This window comes from Brachyistius frenatus, unplaced genomic scaffold (assembly GCF_029030835.1).
Source record: "Brachyistius frenatus isolate BFR_SWC_R1_liver_20210118 unplaced genomic scaffold, ASM2903083v1 Contig_17, whole genome shotgun sequence".
Taxonomy (NCBI): domain Eukaryota; kingdom Metazoa; phylum Chordata; class Actinopteri; family Embiotocidae; genus Brachyistius; species Brachyistius frenatus.
The window spans coordinates 4,235,085-4,257,966 of record NW_027210616.1 but is presented as its reverse complement, the minus strand read 5'-3'; the positions used below and the strand labels follow the sequence as shown (position 1 = coordinate 4,257,966).

At 38.9% G+C, this 22,882-nt stretch overlaps 1 protein-coding gene across 3 annotated transcripts in view; it reads right to left on the bottom strand.

The window, feature by feature from the left end:
- Positions 1-22,882, bottom strand: part of macrod1 (mono-ADP ribosylhydrolase 1) — a 116,032-nt gene continuing 93,150 nt past the window's right edge. For 2 of the 3 annotated variants that reach the window (XM_069694469.1, XM_069694466.1), the window contains 5 exons: positions 14,639-14,760; positions 11,848-11,878; positions 9,366-9,439; positions 6,223-6,304; positions 1-494 (listed from right to left, as the gene is read on the bottom strand). In XM_069694469.1, coding sequence (XP_069550570.1) covers positions 469-494; positions 6,223-6,304; positions 9,366-9,439; positions 11,848-11,878; positions 14,639-14,760 — 335 coding nt within the window. In that variant the 3' untranslated portion in view covers positions 1-468. Of the gene's footprint in view, positions 495-4,564; positions 4,603-6,222; positions 6,305-9,365; positions 9,440-11,847; positions 11,879-14,638; positions 14,761-22,882 lie in introns of all 3 variants that reach the window. The other variant, XM_069694467.1, reaches the window with a different exon arrangement.

Sequence of the window (22,882 nt, the reverse complement as noted above, 5' to 3'; positions counted from 1 at the left end):
GCCTGTGAGATTTGTTTTAATAAGGTTTTGTTATGTGTCTCACACATGCACACACACTGGAATCTTAATAATTAAATCCTGTAGCACACAGGATACAAGACTCATATGGATGGAGGTGGGGGGTGGGAGGGTGTTGTAAGGCTGATGCAAAGCTACGACTCATCACAGGTGGAGTGCAGTTGAAGATACAGTCCATGTTTCATGAGAATTATTAACATCATTTCACACCTTCATTACAACACCCTCTCTTAACCTCAATCATTAGTGGGGAAAAAACACAAAAACTACTCAACAGCTGCAGGAGAGTGCTCTTCAAAAAAAAAAAGCAATCAACCATTTACAACTTATCTTCCTGCTGAAGAAGGTCTTGATCTGTGTTGACAGCGAGGAGGAGGAGGAGGAGGAGGATGAAAAGGAATCTAGATGTTGATTGTATCCACAGCAACCAAATCTGACAAATCCAGTCTCTCAGAGTTTACTCTTGACAGTGGCCTCTGTGGTAGAAGACAGAGAAAAAATAAAAAAAAAAAAAAAAAAATTTGAAAAAAAGAAAAAGAAAAAAGGGCGGGGTGGGGAGTGGGAGGGGGTACAGCATTTTACCTCGGTCATGCATTTTGGCTTTTGGAGTGTCCGGTTGTTTCAGACGGATCTGTTAGCAAGGATTAGTCGCTCTCGGTCCAACATGGCTAAGGACACACTCAAAACACTCAAAAACACATACACATCACACAGAGGGCCAGCGTAGGTAGTGCCAGGTGTTGGAGACACATGAGGTTTATGGTGGAGGCTTGGAGACCTGCCTGCAGCAGCTCTGTCACACACACAGACAGTTCCGGTCCATCTACCAGCCAAGCACCACTACTGCTCGCTCACTGCTGTTTCAAAATGTGCTGCACATCTATTACAAGAGAAAGGTGCCAACATACTTTTTAAAGGAACACACCTGCCCCTTTTTTGGGGGGAAAATAACCACTTCAGTCAAACAACCCAATGTGAAGATGGGGAAACGTGCTGATTTCATGGTTGTAGCGTAGAGTTGATGGTGTGTCACAGTTTGAAACTTCAGCATGTTGAGTGGAAGGTGCTTTATCACAGAAGTAAGAAAACAAACCCTCTAAATCTGAAGCTGGATGTACTCATGGTACATCATTCATTACATAAAATAACTCAACTTCACAAGCTGACCATGAAATCAAAGGTAATATTAGCCTGTAAAGTAGTACTAATAGATTTATTTTGGCAGGCTGTGGGCAGAGGAACAAGCTCTAAACATAACACTGATATTAAGACCTCACAGAATCATTATTGTAAAACAAGTAAGCAAATAGTTCCCTATTTATCCAAAGGCACTGAGCAACACCTGGCAGATATAAGTCACTCTCTTTCTAGCTCTGTTTTTGTTCTCTACCAACTCCTGAGGGAAATATCTGCTACTTTAGCTGCCAAATGCTCACCAGCTATTCGTTAACCGTGTTTGTCTTCCATTTAGTGCCAAGCAGGAAGCTTACAGTGGCTTTATCTGTGCTGGATTAAATTTTCACCAGCCGAGAATTAATTTTCCTTTAAGTTCGTATAAACATTTTGAGTTGACAGACTTTCTCTGCAGCCACATCCCCAAGATAAACTGGATTCCTACTTCAGATATAAAAAACTGCCTTTTCTTTGACTGAAACTGAAATTACCTGCTGCTGCGTTTGTTTTTTCATTATAATTGTTCTATGTTGTACAGGGAGCTGAGATTTAATACAGACTGTTAAAGGCTGGTGAAACTCTCTACTCTGTTACACCCGCATCCAATCTTACTGGTTCCAACAGAGGACATAAATCTTTAAATGCAAGTTACAAATACATTATTTTATTTTTTAAAGGGTAAATAAAGCAGCTTTTCACTGTAGCTTTTAGTGAACATTACTCAAACGAGAGTAAATAGAGCATTTAACAGGGACTACTTTCAGCCGTGGATTTACACGCAGTCAATGCTCTGTTTAGTCAGCATTACGTTGTATCTGAATCTGACTAAAAAAAACTCACACCTGCACATTATGCTGTGTGTTAGTGTGAGCTGGCCACTTTTTGCTTAGTCACTGTTACACTTTTGTGGAGAGTAAAAGTGCATCACAGTTTGAGATCTCATTATTTTTAATAATTGATCTTCCCTGAGGCCAAAATTGAAATGAAAGAGAAATCCTTCCTGGTTTTTGACCACCCCTGGCAGAAATTGTCCACAAAAAGATTTAAAAAAAAAATTAAGACTCTTAACCCGGTCTCTTGGTTTATGCAAGAGATACGGCTGCAAAGTAGATTAGATTCTGCTCTTATGTGAAACAGCCTGATTCTCTCTTCTCCCACTCTTCTGAGTCCTTGTCTGTCAGGGCATAAATGTAAAATGCAAATCCTTCAGTTCACGTTTTTCACTTTTCTTGTACATTAAAGTTGTTTTTTTAAAGTAAAAGTCTGCAGCTGCCAACACGTCTTAGATGACACTGAAGTGTTAAGGTAAGAAAATTATGTTAAATGTCATGCATACTGTATATCTGTTGCCTTGAACTGTTAGGCGGCATGCATATTAATGTTGTACAGAGTGATATATTCAAACACCAGCAGCATTTCTCTGGTGCTTTCACTTTACTGCCACTGAGACCATGACATTTCTCTTTTCATTTAATATTAAAAACAGCACTCCTGCTTTGGCTTCTTTGTGTTGTGAGCAAAGTGTATGAAGGTTAGTCTGTTTGTTGTGGCTCATGAGTGGTGTTAACTTTTTCTTATACCAGTTCATTTCACTTTTGCTTAGTCACACAACTATGGAAAGTGGAAAATATAAAAACGAGGAAAGCCTGACTATTTTAAAGCCAGGACAGAGTGGAGTTGTAAAGGTGCTAGTTCGGGCTCCAACTTCTTACTGTGTAGAATATGAAGGTTTCAGTGACCCGACTGCATCTGAACAAATTAGTGATGGAAAGTAATCAAATGCAATTACTGAAATATTGTATTTAAGTACAATTTTGAGGTACTTGTACTTTACTTGAATATTTAGATTTGATACGACTTTATACTTCCACTCTACTACATTTCATAGTAAAATATTTATCCGATAGCTTTAGTTACTTTTAAGAAGAAGATTTGAGACAGTAAATAATAACAAGCTTTTAGGATACAACACATTGTTAAAGATGAAATCAGTGGTTTCCAACCTTTTTATCTTCTTGTGTCTTACAAAAAGCAGTGTGTTGTCAGGGTCACATTTCAGATGTCTATGAGTTTTTAACAGCTTCATTAAAGAGTGATTTTTTTTCCTTATAAACTTCTAATATGGTTTCATTTGAATAAATATGACATACAGACATACAGAGAGTTCAAAATACTGTTTTTCACAGTCCCACGATGTCAAAGTAATATTACAATAATTTATACATGATGAATATGACACCATTCTACATAATGAGTACTTCTGCTTTTGATACATTAAGTACATTTTGTTGACAATATCTACTTTTACTTCGGTATGATTTGGAGTGCAGGACTTAAAAAAAAAATGTCATTGTGTATTTTTACTTTTACTAAAGGAAAAGATCTGAGCACTCCTTCCATCACTGGATGAATGTAAAAATTGTTCTAAATTAAATGCAGGACCGTGCAGCCGTACAACAGCAGCGAGGGAGCAATGTGGAGCATTTCTTCTCAGAGACTTTCTGATTGTTTTGTTCGTCTTGAGTTTAGCAGCAGCTGTGCACCAAGTTCTATGTAAGAACTATTTTGTAAAGACAGAAGGTATGAGCTGGTTGATAACTTTCTTCCCGAAATGTTTTAAAAGCAAAGGTGAGTTTGATTTATGGCAGCGGTATAACAAGACATTAGGGGTTAAGGCTGCAGTTGTAATACCAATGCTTAATTTGAATAATTGAGTGAATGACTGATCATACTTAGGAGCCAGACTACTTGGCATTGTAACACTATAAATCACAAATGTAATCAAAACAAATGGGTGAAGTCATCATGTCACAGCTTGAGCCAACATAAAATCAAATAAAATTTACGCATTTACTAAACTTCATTTAACCATACAGATCAATGTGCAGTGATGGCACAATACTTTCCTTTTTTAGTCTGTTCTGAAAAGCAGGTTAAGCAGAGTTTGAAGAGTGACGAAACAATCATTGCGGCTTAAAACCCGGTTGTTATTTTTCAATCATTAAAAGTTTTGTTTTTTTATAATTTTTAATCAGACACATTTCACCTACAGAGGAAAAAGCTTTTAACATTTCTTCTTTTGCAAAAGTTTCCACAGTTTGCGAGCTTCTACGGCCAGCTACAGTCAGGAATGCCAAGAATGCGTTTTTCATTGAACTGAAGTCTCTACATGCAATTTCATATAAGAAAGAAAAACTTCAGAGTTTCCCTCTACGGCCCATAATTTACATTTTACACAGGTGTTAAAGACTGCCCATCCAACAGAAAGCAGTTATTTCTGTTGATAGAGCGAACACACACACACACACACACACACACACACACACACACACACACACACACAAACACACACACACACACCATGCCAGTTTACCTGAACAATAAACTGCTGCCATCGGTCAGACTAAAGGGCTGGACACAGAAAGAATGAAATAAAATGTTCAAATGAAAAACTAAACTTGGAAAATAAAGGACACACACACACACACACACACACACACACACACACACACACACACACACACACACACACACACACACACACACACACACACACACACACACACACACACACACACACAGAACTCTTTCTCACACTGACAAACACACAAACAGCAGTCGACTGGTTTTCACAAGACAGACCAGCTCACTTCTACCAACAAGGTTATAATATTATTAAAAAAAGTTCAGCATTTTGGGAAAGATGTTTTTTCTGCTTTCATTCTGAGTGTGAGATGATAAGAACAACAGTTGAACGTGCGTAGCTTCCCTGTTACCCTTCTTACTTCATTCTGATGAAATCCAGAGTAAATATCACACTTTTCATTTACACTATAGCCACGTATGTCCATCTCTGTAAACCATATTACCAATCTCCCTGAATCTTTGTTTTCCCAGGCTGCATGATAATCAGGTCAAGGTCAGAGATAAACTGAAGTCTTTTGGTAACAACAACAACAAAAAAACATTCAGAAGAAGAATAACTTGTGCACTTTAGCAGCTATGTAGTAAAAATAAAAGTTTAAATAGCTATAAAGGAACAATCCATAAACACAAACACGCATATGTTGTTCTGATTGTGTCTACAGACCCTGACCTCAGGCTGCTCCCTCCTTTCTCAGAGATACATTTATGCATTTTCAGCATCTGGCTGGAATCCCTCTCAAATGCTCTTGAATGTTTCTTGGTTGCATTTCAATCCGTCTTAAATGTTCAATCAGTTTTGAATGTTAATTGGTTGCATTTACACTTGTTTTTAAAAAAAAATTATTTATACATTTTATCTCTCTTTCTCCCAAGACACATAAAGTGTCTAAATATAAATACGATGAGTGTGGCTTCCAGGATTGGTAAGTGTGTTGCCTGTACATAGAGAAATAACTTAAAATCTTGACAGTGTCTGGCAACCGCACCACAGCTGGAGATACTGTACAGGAATACTGAGTGAATGGATAACCTGCTGTTTACTAACAAACTGTGACTTTTATATTTCAGTTTAATCCCACATCATTACTTAAAAGACAGTGTCTTAACTCGCCAGAACAAACACAGAGACAGTTATTATCTATCAATGAAATCTTTGTTGAGACAAAGACATTACTTACATGAATAAATATAGTAATAAAAAGGCATTTTCTCAGGGTGTCAGCTTTTGTCAAGGCGACGCTAATAAACAAAACAAAAAAGCCTCACGTACTGTACATCAGTTTTGTACCTGTGAATGCACCGAGGTGTGTGTGTGCGTGAGTGTGCTTTTGTGCAACATGAAAAAAACATTTCAGCGTCTAATGAACTCCTGCATGTGTGAATGTACTGGATGTGCAAATAGCACACGGCAGATGATGAAGGCTATTTATCACACCACTGTGTGTCTCTGTGTAGCTAAATAGAGCTGAGGTGTCATCCCTCTATATAGGCGAGTGTGTGTGTGTGTGTGTGTGTGTGTGTGTGTGTGTGTGTGTGTGTGTGTGTGTGTGTGTGTGTGTGTGCGTGCATGAGTGTGTGCGTGAGTGACAGAGAAAGACAACTCACCAGCAGGGAAGTAGAGCGGGAGGTTCTGCAGATACAGCTCCTTATCCTTCGGCAAGAACACACAGAAGATGACTCTGTCCAGCTGACACACACACACACACACACACACACACACACACACACACACACACACACACACACACACACACACACACACACACACACACACACACACACACACACACACACACACACACACACACACACACACACACACACACACACACAATGACCTTTATTACAAGCATATGCAATAACTGTGAATTCATCAGTTACAGGGAGGAACAATGTAAAAGCGTGTTAGCGGAGAATGCAGCTAATGCATCAGTCCATTACTCCACTATTAGCTCCCTTTAATGATCCTGCCACAACAAAGCACTTATTACACCACATGCTGGGGACAGAGTGCAGGAAACGTGCAGATGGAGAGAAAGTATGTGTATGTGTGAGATGGAGACAAAAGAAAAGGGTTCGAGAGAAGGTTTATGGGTACTTCTATTGTGTGTGTGTGTGTGTGTGTGTGTGTGTGTGTGTGTGTGTGTGTGTGTGTGTGTGTGTGTGTGTGTGTGTGTGTGTGTGTGTGTGTGTGTGTGTGTGTGTGTGTGTGTGTGTGTGTGTTTATGGCAGTGAAAATAAAATTGTGTGTGTTTTTGTGCATGTCCCTGAGTGTTAAAAACTGTGTGAATGTGGTGCTCGGCCCTCAGTTTTTCTCAATACCGTGTGAAACACTAGTTGCCACATGGTACGAAATTCTGTCCACCACCATCATCTCACACACACACACACACACACACACACACACACACACACACACACACACACACACACACACACACACACACACACACACACACACACACACACACACACACACACACAGCCATAAACATAATAGCTTTCAAATAATATTAAGACCCTACTGAGAGAGCACAGCTATTTTATGACAATAAAGAATCTTTATGTTCTGCGCTCCTGTGTTGTTTAGATTGTGGCGCTGCAGTCTATAATATTTACATTATGTTCTGTGTATCTGGACATACAGTGCAGTAAGTACACGACTCTAGGTGCAACCTGATGATAAAAGTTACTGTAGCTACAGTAAAAAGATGCTTTCAGGGATCTCAGCTCCACTGTACTCTGATAAACATTATTACCAAACTAATGTCTCTACAAAGGCTTTGATTTCTCCATTTTTTTGGGGGGGGGAGGGAGGGCAGTATAATTTATAGCCAGGTTGTTTCCATCACTTTCTACCTGGGGTGGGAGTTTAAGTCCAATTGCTTTCAATAACAGACATTACAGCAGCTAGCTAGCCCGCAACCTCTTGTTTTTCAGTCCTGACTTGCTGCACAATTACCAACACTCGCCAGTATTTGCATGCAGGCTAAAAGAGAAGATATGGAAATGTGCAGTCAAGAGCCTTTAGGCTAAGGTTTGAAATCTCTAACCTCCATACTAAGGTGCCTCCACCTGCACCAGAAAACGGTAGCAGTGGGGAACTGCATGTGATACTACTGGAACAGAGAGCCTACCGATGCTGAAGCAAACAATAAAATCAATTGAATGTGATGGGCTCTCTCAGAACTGCCTGGAAACAAATAAAACAACCTGTAAATTTGAGTACTTATAGTGCTTTGCACTTACTGACCTGTTGCGGAGAATAAACTGCTACTTTACACACATTCAGTCCAATGTAAAGTTGCACAACCGTCCTTTGATAAGAAGACATTTTACAAGCATAATATTGCATTTCACTAGCTTTTCTTTAGCCTTGACAGTAGTTTAAAATAAAATATAAAAAAAAACTGTCTATTTACTAGCTGTTCTGGAGCTTTCAGTCATGTCACAGTTTGCCCTGTAACCATAGTGTATCATGTGTAGATAGTCAACATTTCTTTTAGGACTTGTTGATGTTTGCTTCAAAGCTGAGATTCAAAGGTGGTTTAGCAATTTCATAACAACTGTGATCTAAACCCCCAGAACAGCAAATAAATTGACTTTTAAAAAAAAATTTTTTTATAACTTTCTGTTCAACTGTGAATCTAATTTATAAGACATGACTATGAAGCTCATGAGCTGCCTTGGGTCTTACTTTCTTAAAACCGTTTTGTTATAAGAAAGTGACATACAATTTTGTATTACATTTGATACACAGTGTTGGCATATTGCCCTGTGGCTGGAGTCCATTTTGTGCCTCTTTGTGTCTGCAATTTTCAATTTCCTTTTCTGCATTACAGCATTCCAAGCCAGTACAAGCGCAACAAAACACACTGTAAAAATGTTTTAAATGGAGGGGGTGCAATTAAAGAATAAACCCAATTTTCTCTGGTGAACATTTTTACTTTATATGTATGCAAATAAGCTCAGTCTCACCATCTCGGTTGTTTACAATAAAATCTTTCTCTTAAAAACACAGTGGAAGTACTTATGGGCAGAATGTAAATAAAAGCCTTGTTGATTTGTCTTTTTGGTCTCATTTAGAGACATTCAAGGCTTGTTGATTGTTAACTCTGTGGTGAGACTTGTAATGTTTCATGTTCATTTGCTGTGCACGGACAGGCTGACAGCATCAGTCAGCTAGTATTGCTACAGAGACTCTGGAGATGCCAGCGCTAACAATAACATCGTCAACACTCTCTCTGGGAGGCGAAACAGCATGGCGGTTACAACGAGGGAAAAAGATTGAAAAGAGTAAAGGGAGGAGACCTGAGGAGTAAAGGAGGAAGAGGGGAGGAGAGTTTAGAGCATGTAAACAACCAATTGGAAAGTTTCCGCTTTGTTCCAATCTCCCATCAGCCCCTTTTCTCCCTCCATCCCTCCCCTCCAGTCATCTATTCCATCATTTTGTCTTTTCTCTGCTCGCCGTTACTCCAGAGAGAAAGCGCGTGCGTGTTTGTGTGTATGTGTTTGTGTTAGTCGGATTTAGCCCCACAAGGAGCCAATTAAAACGCAGACTTGGCCATGAGCATGAGAGCCAGAACTTGGGAGTGTGTGTTTGAATGTGTGTGTTTTCTCAATGCACCCTTCTCTTCCCTCTCACCAGAAAACAAAAACAACAGCTGTGAAAGAAATAATACCTGGAGGAAATGGGAGGGAAACATTGCCAATCATGCACACAAAAACACACGAGAAAATATACCCACCTTGTCATGATGTGCATCAAGATACTCCCTCACAGTTGCTAACGCCTGGTGCACAGCCTGTTCAGGTGGGTATCCTACACAAACGCACACACAACATGAAAAAAGGAGACACCATTTCCAAGAGCAGGTGCAGTGACAGATCTGTGTGTTTGCGTTAGCTTGTTGTCTGCAGTGGGTTTTTTTTTAGTTTTTTTTTTTCTCCAGACCGGTATCTGTTCTTCTTTCCACTATTGTAACACTCATCCCGATTCGCCTATTTCAGCTACATGCAGACACTTGTTGGTTACCAGGAGACAGATGGAGAAAGACGACAGGGCTTTTTCTCTATTCATTCAGCAGCCGAGACCTTTCACTGCTGGAAAATTATTCCCACCACTGCTGGAAAAGCAACACAAAGCCTATGAAAATTTATCATCTGGCCAAAATGCCCAGCCCAAACAAACGCAGTAATCAAACCGTAAATATTCCATACATCACAAAAGGGTACATGTTAACATAGGGAAATACACAAGACTACAAATTAGCACTGAACAATACATTGTTTGTTTGATTAATTGACCTGCTTAATGTCCAGGAAAGATAATGGTCTTTGTTAAATACTGAAAAATGTAAAGCTAACATGGGATGCATTCCTGTTTTTAATATTTAATCAAAGCCATGATCTTCCTCCAACCTTTACTGAGCTGTTTGAGTCACCCATTCTTTTCCACACGTGATAAAAGAAGTAAACTGTGATCTGAGGTGTCAAAATCCTTCACTTTGTACACCCATCATTCACCACAACCACCTGTAGTAGTAGCAAAAAAAAACATTAGCTGGAGAGGAGAAAAATGTTGCAAATGGATTTAATCAAGGCTGCAGTGATGTTTCCTCTAAAATGCATTTACTATTCTCATAAGGAAAGATAGAAAACTAAGTGTGTTTTCAAACCGGAAAAAGTTCAAACCAAGGTTAATGTTTTTATTAAATTGTCTACACCGATCTGGTTCGCTTTGGTTTCACATTGCATCTTTGCGAGCGCACTGCATTACTTTGTATGCCATGCCTTCATCCTGTCCTCCTCACCTTCATGGGCTGCGTCTCCCTACACTTGGCATTGATTTGTAGACAAGTATGTGTCTGATGTCTGCATGTTGTCAATTCAATGTGCTCATTTTTGCTTCCCTGTTTGGATCCTTTAATTCTTCTATTGTTTAATTGGTGACGATAAAATGCCTCAGCCTTGTGAAACTGGTACAAAAGTCAGAATCATCCGAAAACTACTTGGAATCGGACTGACACCATCTCTTTTGGTTGGACAAGATTTTGTTCCTTTGGTACCTTTGACACCTGAAGGTTTGGACCAAAAAAGGTAGGTGTGAAATCACCCTTAATGTCCTCACATATTTCTCAGCACACGTCTACTCACCTACACTGTAATGAGGTCTATTCAGCCAGGATGACTGAAAACGTGTGATGAGAGCAGCTATAATACTTGTAGGACTCTCAGATGTCACTGTAAAAGTACAAATCCTCTCTGGGATTATTCAAAAACAAATACTGTGACTGGCTGGCAGTCATGTTGGCACTATACCTACATTATTTTTCAATTGCATCAAATTACAAAGTGGGTAAAACAATGATGAAAAGCAGCCTCAGACTTCAAATGTAGTTGAGTCACAGCTCCAAATGTAAAAAAAACAAGACAATTCCTTTATATTTTATCCTTAAAAATGAGACAAGTTGAAAGAAAAAAAAATAAGATGTTGGTATGATTTTTTTTCACATTTTCTATTTGGAAGTACTTTATAAGTATTGTTCCAAAAACAATGAGCAAAGCAGATTAACTTTCCCTCTTTCCTGCCTTCAATTGAAGCGGTCTGTAAAGCTGATTTTATCTTCTAAAATGATGTAACCTTTGGACTACAAAGCAGTCAAAAGGAAAACGATGGATGCTGACAAACAGAAACAGGTGGAACGGAGAAAAGGATACTGATTACAAATGGAGTCAGTAGGGACTTTGGCCTTTTCCTCTTTCAAGCAATGGGAGAGAAGTGTTGACAAGCGGCCCTCACACCAGAGCCACCCCGGGGTGTGATTAAGTACTATCTTTAACTCTCTGTCCTGCCAGTGCGAAGGGGATTACAGTCAATCTAACACAATCTCCGGCCTAATCTGTCTTAATCTGCCAGACTTAATCCAAAGCGTTAATCTGAGAACCACCTCTGTGGCTGGAAGAGATAATGTGACAAGTGGCAGTGGGTGACTCAGCAGCTCTCCGGTTAAACAGGCAGACTGATACTGGTGGAGAACACCGCCAGTGTGTAAGGCACATAAACAGAGGCCCACAGGTATGTTGTTGTTGTTGTTGACCAACATGTGAAGTGAAACTGAAAATTGATAACTCACAAAATTGATCGCGCGCACATATAAGACACATGACTCAATGAATGCACATGTCATTTGCTCTGGTTTTGATGAGGAGACACATAAACACACTGACCGTAGATTCCAGTGGAGATGCAAGGGAAGGCCTGCAGAAATAAGATGACAAACAAAGTAGTTACAGTCTGTTTCTGATCTCTCATACACACGCACGCACATACACACACACACACACACGCACGCGTGCACATACGCACGCATGCACATACGCACACACGCACACATGCACATACGCACACACGCACACATGCACACACGCACGCACACACCTTTGTATGTCTCTTTGTGAGGACACTCACCGACATAATACAGCCTCTTATCCTAAACTAAAAGCCTAAAACCGACCCTCATCTCACTCCTAACATCTGAAACTCAAACTGGTGCTCAACAAGACAGCCATACAATTAGACACACATGCACACACCATTGCACTAAAATCACACTCTCTGCTGGACCTCAATGGAGTCTTTCTCCTGATTGTTTTTTTTTGTGGCAGCCTTTCTTCTATTTAAAGATCAAATTGTGGATCATCCTTTGCTGACGAGGCACAGAAGGACTTCCTTTATCATCTACAGCAGAGCTAGCAGCGCTAACCAGGCATCACTGTTGTAATTATGAAGGGGGTATGGAGACCATTAGTGTGGAAACAATCAGTTCTATATTTTTTAAGAGTTTAAAGTATCTTTAACATTTCAGTCCAGCTGTTTTGGTAACGAGTGTGTTTCAGTCATGTAGTTCCCGGAGTGTTGGAAATGACGCACATAATAGAAGACCAAATTGGGTGTTTGTTTTCAGTGAACTTACGCAAACTGGGGGCTGTGAAGATTAATGGTGTTATGTTGGTTTAATGAAGACGACACAGGTATAGGGAAACAAGTAAACTGAGTTGTTTACACTGACAGCGTATTGAAGGAACATTGATTCTCAAAAATGGCAGCGAGAACTTGTCACCTGCAGCTCTTCATCTAACAGCTTCCCATGGCTTTTCCATAATAAAGGTCACTTGTGTTAGTTCAATGCCTCTAAAAGACAGTTTGCTTTTCTTCCATGTCTTGAATCGACGTATTCTCTTAGGAGTTAAGATGTGGACCAACAACCAGTCCCCAGTTTGAATCCTTATATTTCATCTGTCACCTGTCAACTCTCTACTCCTGCCATATAACGAAGGTATTTATTGTCCTACATGTACAATTAAGGCACTGCTGGTCATTTAAACTGTTCTTTCCATTCACACTGGCTGCACCCAAAGCTAATGTGAGGCTTTAGCTGTAAAGATCTTTCTGGCACCAAATTCCCTCTTTTTGTCACTTTGTTCTTTTTTCACCTGGAACATAATGGAGAAACACAAGGAGGTAATTTGGTACAAAATGACTGTAACTTTAGATTTGATTTTAATAACGATGCTGATTAATTGCCTCAGCTGAACATTAGAGAGTGTTTCTACACAGAACGAGGAATGTGGATTTTGCTCCCCATCACTTATAATGCAACTGATTTAAAAAAAAAAAAATAAAAATAAAAAAAAAAAGTGTCTCTGTGTGACCTACATGGACAGAAGCAAGAATTAAAAAAAAAAAAATACCAACAATGTTTTCAATGTGTTTACAAGCATGTCAGCCTTGAAAAAAAATGTGAACCTATCCTTTAGTCTGAAGCAGCAGCAGCAGGAAACGTTTAGTTTGCATTAGCAGTAAAATAAGACACCTCTGATATGGATGCAGGAGAGCCAACAGTAAATTTGAAGGCTCTATCGAGTAGATTAAATTACAAACTGTAACATTTAAATCGTGAGTGCATTGTTTCCTATGAATTTCTTGAGAGTGAATACTGTGGGTGATTTAAAACCGGCACAGTAAAACAGAACACGCAGTAGGGATTAATTCTATTAAACAGAGAGACAGTTTTAGATTATAAACACATTAAACAGCATCAAAATGGGGGATTGAACAATACACAATTAAAAGGATTGAAGCTTTCAGCTGATGGTATCAATGTTAGGCAAGTTTAAGCACCACCACTGGTTCTGGTTTGAGTCAAGCAGTCAGTAAACTTCAAATCTGGCAGATTCTCAACCTGCTGTTAAATATGGCCATAGGAGCAGATGCCAGGATGCTCCCTGTGTCTCCAGATCTGTTCGTTTAATTTGACAGCAGAGCTTGAAACTCGGGGTGAAGGCAGATGTGACTCACAAGTTCTTCACGACCAAAGATAAATATATGACTTGAAATTTTATGGATGTGCAGAAATTAATAATAAATGCTGTAATGATTTGTAGATGTGTAGAAAAATAGAAATTGCTGCAGTGGACAAACTGTAAGTCAGATTTCGATTATATTTTTCAGCAGTGAAACTACAAGGCACTACTTTTAGCTTCACAGCCTCCATGTTTTCTGCTGCTGCACCTCTGACTTTATTTTTAAGTTGCTTTGGTCTTTTTCTTTGGCTTTAACGCTTCTCTATGAAACCTCCTGCCTGGTGTGTTTCATGAAACCTTCTTACAACTCAACACCATGACTTGTTTTTCCCCTTCCTCTATCTATCTCAGCTGAAATGTAGTTCCCTTTGAAAAATCCACAGGTGATCAATCTCCGCTCTTTAGCTCAGGTTTATTTTTTAAATAGAATTTTGTCACACCGTCGTGACTGCAGTGCCTCTTTTCTTCTTTCCTCTTAACCATGCCTTCTCTTTGTCTTTGCGTTCTTCCTTTTTTCTGTTGCAGTTCTCAGTGATTCCCTTCCTTTTAACCTGACCTCTCAAGTGTCCGCCCTCTTTCCGACCCCTCCCCTCCCTCCCTGTTTGTCCCCAGCTTTCATCATCCCTTCAGATTCATCTCATCCCTCAGTTCTCACCACAGAGCGTGCAGCATTATCCGTGGCTGTTTGCATGCTGTTCTTGTAGCACTGCCTCAGAGAATTCCTCTCCCTCTCTTCAACTCCTCCTTGCGCAATGGGCCCCACTGTGTGGATCACATCTGCAGAGACAGAGAGATGAGAAGAAGCATTTTTATGCACAGAGTAAGAGGTGTGAAGCAACAGTGAAATACAAGTCAAATCAAATAATCTTTCTCCTGTTAAATTCCCTTTTTATAACAGTTTATATTGCAGTTATAGTGAATATTAATATTGAAATATATTATAAAACTGTAACTCAACTGCTGACTTAAAAAAAAGGTTTTTAATGTCTCGACAGAAGCTTTGCAGCAACGTCACCTCTCCCATCACAAACAAAGCTGGTAACATCATGGAAGTCAGTTGGATTTTAGAGCATTTCCCAAACATTTGTTCCCGCCGTGGCACACTTTCTGTGATAAAAAAAAATATTTGTAAGCAGTGGCACCTGAAACTTAAAAAGCATAAAGTGCACATCATTGATGTGGGCAAGAAACTTGTGTGTTTTTAATTTGTTCAGTGAGTGGGACATCACAGTAGAACTTGCTTTTGACAGTCTGACCCCGGGAGACCAATTCACGGTGCACAACCCCGCTATGGTCAACAAAAACCCACTTTTTTGTTTTTGGACAATGATGTTATGCCCCTCAGTCCCTCCAAACATCTTTCCAGGCTCATTGCTTCATTGCCGTAGGCATCCACAAGCATTACGAAGGTCTCCGTTACCGATTTCTAGAGATTGACACTAAAATTAATGAGCACCCACTGGTCATGTCCACAGAGAAATCGCAAAAGCACCCGGACCACTGCTCATAAAAGCATGTATAACTCAGGTGCTGATGTTGATCAAGCGTCGAAACTTTGAGTAGTTACTCACGAAGTTTATAGCTTTTCTGTGCACCTTTTGCGCGCAACACTAGCAATCTCTGAGCTTTCTGTTCCACCCTCGTATTGTCAGTTACTTGAATGGGACTGAACATATCTTTGACATTTAAAACAGAAATGTTTCCCTGTAACAGGCTGTCTTATTTTTACGTCATTGAATAATGTCTGAGACCTGGGCAGCCATTCAGAGGTCTACAATTAGTGAACACACCGCAGGCTTTCAAAAAAATCCCTCTCTCTGTCGCTAAGAGCATATGATTTGAACTGCAGATCTGGAAAGCTATAAAGCTCCTGCTGTCACTTTTAACGCTGCACGCAAATAATCTTTGAGTATAAAACAACTGGGCAGGAAACCCTGGGTGTTTCTCATTAATTGTATAGTAAATATATATACTATAATATAGTAATAAAGTAAATATTTTACTAAAACTGCTTCAAGTACTACACTTCTTCACTGTATTGAAAGTGTACAAACCCCTTTAAATAATGCTTACTTTTTCCTTCTCTGCAAATTTACAATAAAACTGTCTTTCACTGTTTCTAATTGCATTGTACAATAATACTGTCATGTGGCTCTAGTTTGACTAATTGATCCTGTGTACTTTCTTTGTCAAGTTAATGACTGTTTTTTCCTCTCAGGTCACTGAAAAAAATATTTAAATTTGACTAATTGATTAAAAAGAGGGTAGATGAACTGAAGTGCCTTGAATTGAAGGCAGACGGCCGTGGGTGAGTGGGTGGTGGGTGGGGTGGGGGTGGGGGAGTTCACAAGTAGAAGCTGAGTAAGGAACAGAGAAGACTGCAGTAGAGATGTGGTTTAGCCAGCCTCTACACGCCTACGCTAACGCCACCACACATTCTGATGAGGCTCAGCATGTTGCTCTCAGCGTGAATCCCAACGCTGTCATAAAACCAAGCTGGACCACTGCCTCTACGCAAACACACACGCACACACACGCACGCACACACACACACACACACACACACACACACACACACACACACACACACACACACACACACACACACACACACACACACACACACACACACACACGCGCACCCACATGTACACACACACACATCTGAAAAAAAAAAACATTTTAACTACATTTATTTTATTCCTGACAGAATTAGGTGAAATAATCTTTTTTTTAAAAATTTTTTTTATCAATCTTGACATGTCAGTTTTCCCGTGCCAGAACTGTGATAAATTGGATTCGTAGTAAGTGTGTCCAGATTTTGAATAAACATCCCAATCGGAGCCTCAAACCTGCCCAATCTTAATCAAATTAGCCTGACTTTTAATTTCAGATATGTTTTTTTCACAGAGTCTCGGTCTAAATTCGCATATACTGACACATGCTGTTTTGAGCGCATAAATGTGTTCACACAAGTATGACAACATGCAGTGAACTGTCAGACGGTGTGAAAGTCAAGCGCTTCTCACCCTTAATGGTCGCCATTTGGCTACATAGCAAAAGGGAATGAACCACCAACTTGTTTCCAAACTACTGAAAGGAGCACCATGATGTCCTACTACATCCGGTCATGTTTTGTAGTAGATAGTGGAAGATATGTCACATCTACTGAGCTGCCGGCAGAGTTGGTGGCGCTAATGATCTGACGGCAAACGGAAGAACGAGAAGAAGAAGAAGAAGAAGAAGAAGAAGAAGAAGAAGAAGAGGCATTAAGAGAAGCGTACTCATTGCAAATTGCATCCTTTTTGTTTTCACTTGAAATGTCGTGGTATGGAACATATATGATCTAGTGGGTCAAAGTTCAAGGCGCATTTTTATGATGAAGCAAGTATGTCCCAATTGTATACACACCATATGCAACAGTACAGACTTTCTAAGGGTAGCTGCAGTATGTAATAAAAGTATGTAAGAAATAGTGTGTGATTCAGAACGTAGGGAATGATTATTTTTCACTAAGTAGTCATCAGTATGTTTAATTAAACACGTGAAATCACGCAAGTGAAATGAGGAAACAAAGCCATCAGGTACTTTAGAGGGTGAAGCTTTCAAATGTTACAGTCATTTACGGTAAGTGCACAACAGCCGTGTCAGATTTGAGATAACAATACCCTGGTGTGTACTACACACCAAATGTAACATACAGAGAAGAGCAACCCTAAACACTCACTAAAGTATAAGGCCCAGCCCCATGTTGGTTTCAAAGCAGGGGACAATGTATACAACTTTGATGGGAGAATGAAGTGGGACTTTCCTACTACCAACTGCTCAGAGAAAAAAAAACAAGAATACCCAGTTAAAAGGAACTACTTCTCCTTCCACCTGTCACAGTCATATCTGAACTGCAGCTCTACAAATGTGTGAGCCACTGAAGCCGGTCTGAGGAGAAGAAAGATGCTGCTAGGACGCGAGAGACTTCCCTGACAGTTGTTAAGCCGCGACAGGCAACATCCAAGTACAGAGAGAGACAATGTGTTGCTATGGTGATGTTTATCACCGTCTATGACTGTGGAAAATTCCATCTAGGCCTCAGTTTAGATGTTGAAGTTCGAACAACGGGAGCTCCCCGTACTCTAAAAACTATGGAATTCTATTTCATTCAAATCTATATAAATAGATATGCTGGTGAAATAAATAAATATAGTCATGAAATATGTGATGAAATAAATTCAGCCTATAATAAATTGCTATATAAAGATCAGGTCTGCAACTTTTCAATTCAGCTTGGAGTGAGATTTGTGTCCGTGTCATCATATCAATTCAATAAAATATTTTGCAGTTGTATTATTATTTTCAAAGTCCCTGATGATGTTATGTTTTATTGAAAATACACTAAAGCAGCCTATGATGCACACAGGCCCAATCTCATTTGTTTTGACAGACAGTTGAGCGATTATTTGCAAATGTATTGACTCATTCATATATTTGGGATGGCCTTTATTTATTTCCCTATCATTTTTTATTCCAATTCGAATACCACTGTTTTAATATGAAACAGCAAGCCTCAGAGTGAGAATTTAATCCAGGACTACAAAATTATAGTTTTGGAAAACATTACAGTAAACTAATATAACAAATACTACCAGATGTAAAAATTTTTGCAACACAGACCTCACAAAGGTATAAAAGTTTGGGAGTACATTTAAACAGGTATAAGTATAATTTTGCAATGGATTCAGTAAATTATGCACTGGTCTAAAACTTGTGCCTTAGCCTCTCTCAAAACGTTGAGAGATTGCTCCTGTTGTGCGCAAATGCCGCCAACACTGTGACGTGCATGGTTCAAATATATATAATATATATTGATGACGCAAACGTTCCTTGCCCACAACAACACAATTGCAGCCCCCTCACCACCCCTACTTGCTGGATTTGACTCCACGTGACGTCTTTTTGCTCCCCAAAAATGTGACGTTTCTCTGGACATGTTTCTGATGCACGGTGAAATCACAAATGTTTACGGAACAGTTGTCACAAAAACCTGCGTAACTCAGGTGCTGATGTTGATCAAGCGACGTAACTTAGAATACTTCCTCATGAAGGTCATAGCTTCCCCCTGCTCTGTGCACGTCATGGTGCTTCTCTCCATATGCGCACAACTGGATTAGTCTCTCAACATTTTGATCAACCCATATATATATATATATATGTTTACATTTTGTCGAAGTGGAATATTTAAACGTATGCCAAATTAGTTTTTAGCTGTTTATGTTTGCAATGCACCTTTGGATGTGCAGAAAAACTATTACTGAATCAATTTAATACTGAAGAAAATTTCTGAGGCAAGTTCTGTTCTTATGATTTATGCGAGTGGGTTCATGGACACTTGTTTGCAATGGACATCACCGATAATAATTGCCTCCAAAAGGCTTTTTGAATTTTAAAAAGGTTCATAAAATGAACAGATTTGAAATAACTGGGGAGAAAAAAAACAAACACCTGAATTAACAACTCACCCACACTGATCGCATTTGTCTTCTTCACAATTCAAAACAATGAGACTAATGATTAACTACATTAAGATGGACATTAATACAGCCCTCTCTCCTAATCACCCACTCATTTAACAAGCCACGGATTGCAGAGCACAGAAGAAGCCTAGAAGAAGCTCTTTAATCCAACCCTCCGAGAATCGGACAGCATGAGTTAGAAAGATTTAACACAGGGTTTGGGATTTAAAAAAAAATATGATCCGGGGATCTTATTTCAAAACAGGGAATTCATAAAAGAATTATGAAATGTGCTCCTGTTTCTATTTCCCCGATACCCTCAACAGGTTTTTCTGTTAATAGAAAATGTTGTAGCCGTATCCATCGACAAAGAAATTCAGCCAACCACAATCAATGAAAGATATTTGGTTCACGATGCAGGATCTGCTCATTATGCCCGGGCAGTGGAACAACGCTCAGCCTGCCAAGAACTATTGTACTGTATTATTTTTTCATAACTAAGTACTTGAGATACAAATCTGAAAGAGAGGAAGCTCTTGGGAAAGAGGTTTAAGCTGATTTAAATCACAGCTTCAATCTCAAACCCCTTTCTATTAAATCGTCTTAAAGATAGGCAACCTAGCAAACATTTTAATGACATGAAATACAGGTTTTACTCCTAATTTTACCATTACTACATAGCTATAAGTATCATAAAGAGTTGAAGAGTTAAGCTGCTTAAATATGATTCAGTGTAACTCAATATGAGATTTTTTTTCAATTCAAATAGACTGCCATGTAAAAACATCTATTTATCATTGGTAATCTTTAGTGCGTGTTTGATTTAAAACCAAAAGCTGGAGTACAAACACACACACACACACACCCAGATGGGCTACTTTGTGACACTACCCATGTTTTCCTTCTTACCCAATTGAACATACATGTTTTCATAGATTTATATATATTTGCAGAGGTTCAAGAGACTTGAATTTCATTTCAGTGCACAGAGGTCAGGGTTTCTTGTTTTACATGTTTTCTATGGCACACTGAGGCATTCAAAACTAAATAAATAAATACATTCAAATATTTTTTTTTTTTTTTTTAAATAAAGGAATACAAACAGAATACAGACTATAAGATATAATGTTAGGCGAAATCTAATCAAAAGTGGTATATGAAATAAAATGGCCCCTGGGGAAAAGCAACATTGTTTAAAAAAAACAGACTTTGAAAAAGTTACATTCTAAAATAAAAACTTCTGGAATTAAATGGAAAAAAGACCATTTATTTCATGCTGTCCTTATATATTTAATTATTTTGAACACTTTGGAACTCCATAGCTCAAAAATATGCTCCTAAAAACTCCTCAGCTAACTTAAGTTGTTAATAAGCCAACAATTTTTGATACTAAAACTGCATTAACTGACTCCTGTCCATTTGGGGGTAGAGCATCAAGTTGTAACAACATTTTATCACCTAAAAAGTGAGTATGTCCGAAAACAGTTGCCTAAAAACCCATCAGATACAGACATTTATTTGAAGTTGTGTCCAACATTCACTGTCCTTGGAGCTCTTTTTTGGTCTCCACCAGTTACTGAGGAAACTATCTGGTTCTTTATCTCCTTAATGCTCCAATATGTTGATCAGCTTTTTTGTGCTTTTATTCTGAAAACATACACTTGATACTCTGAGAACAGTCCGAATGAACCAGAAAAGTAAAGTTGTGGACCAGAGAGCCAAAACAATGAGCTGAAAGACACTAAAATGCTTAAGCAAACTTTGTATATTACCATTTGCATTTGATACAGTTACATACATCTAAAACCTTTAAAAACTAATTTTGTCGACCGAAGAGAACGAATATGTGAACTGCAGTTCGTGAATTCGTTTTTAGTCCTTTACACGAACGATTGCTAACTTATCAAATGTGGGTTGCGTTCTGTGTTGAGCACAATATTTGCCTTCGTCAAGCTGCTCTGAGTCACGCAGCTGTCTCAACAGACCATACTCCTCCTGCGATCATTAAACAGGAGACGAGAAGCTTTACTGCTTTGGCAATTTATGAAAAACTATATGCTGCGACATCTCTGTGTCCCCCTATGACCTGAAGGGTGCCGATGAAAGTCTGCTCCACAAGCTGGTATGAGAGACTCCAGCTAAGAGAGAAGTCCACAGATCTAGACTGAAAGAAACATGTCTGAGTACAGTGACAGTCCTTCATCAAACTGTTCACTGATGAAGGAGAGTGCAGTCCCTGAGAAATCACTTAGTCTCAGAATATGAACCCAAGAGAGAATACTCCAATCAAAGCCTGTTCATAAACCGACACAACTATTAGACACTAATATTCTACAATTTCAGACATTATAAAAGGTTTATATTGTATGTTGTATCACATTGCAGGTGGTCATTCATGACACTGACAGTGCTGACGGCTGCAGGCCTATTAGCTGCTCAGTGCCACAATATCAGCCGGCAACAACAACGTGTCGCCTCCTGTGCTGTTCCTACGTTACGGCTTGACTGGTCTGCAAAACAACACGAAGTAAAGCAAAGATCAGCGGTTTAAATTTGTTTAAAAACAGCTTATTTGAGTCACTGCATTAATGTGTCTAACTAAAACTGCAACGAGCAATTGTTTTTGTTATTGTTTAATTGAGTCATATAATTACTCAGGACCTGAGACGGCATTTTACAAGTTGTTTATTTAGTCTGACCAAAATTTTTATATGTGACAATCACAGACAGCAGCAAATATGAAGATTTGAGAGAAAGGAAACAGTGCATTTTTTAAATAAATTGATACATTTATTATTTTAATAAAAAGGTAAATATAATTGACCAATCGTTTCTGCTCTCATTAAAAAAAATTTTTTTTTTTTTTTTTTTTTTACTTTTCAATCCCAGCCTTATCAGAATCATTAATATGGACAACAGAAATTTGTAAAATAAAAATAGGATCAGATTGTATCGTCACAGTATAATTTGGCTGAAATTCAATAATCACCCGGCTTAACCTGACATTCATCAGTATTTCATAAGCTTAATCTTTTGTTTTTCTTATCAGTGAAACAATCTGATCCAAAATTCATCTAAATTCTCCACTCATCACAGACACACAGGCCCAAAAACCTTTAATTCTCCTTTCATTGACTCGCAGTATGTTTTAGAATTGATTTTTAGATTACTTATTGATTACTTTTCATGGCCTCTGCTGTTCCAGAGGCCGAGCTAAAAACTGACGGGGATAGAGTGTTTGCATTTAGGCCTCCGAGACTCTGCATCGACCTGCCTGAGGAAGTCAGGTTTTCATCCCCATTTAACTCTTAATACAATTTATTTTAACCTAAACCACTGGAACTGGTTTTATTTTATATTACAATATCTCCTGATTTGGGTGTTTTTCTGCA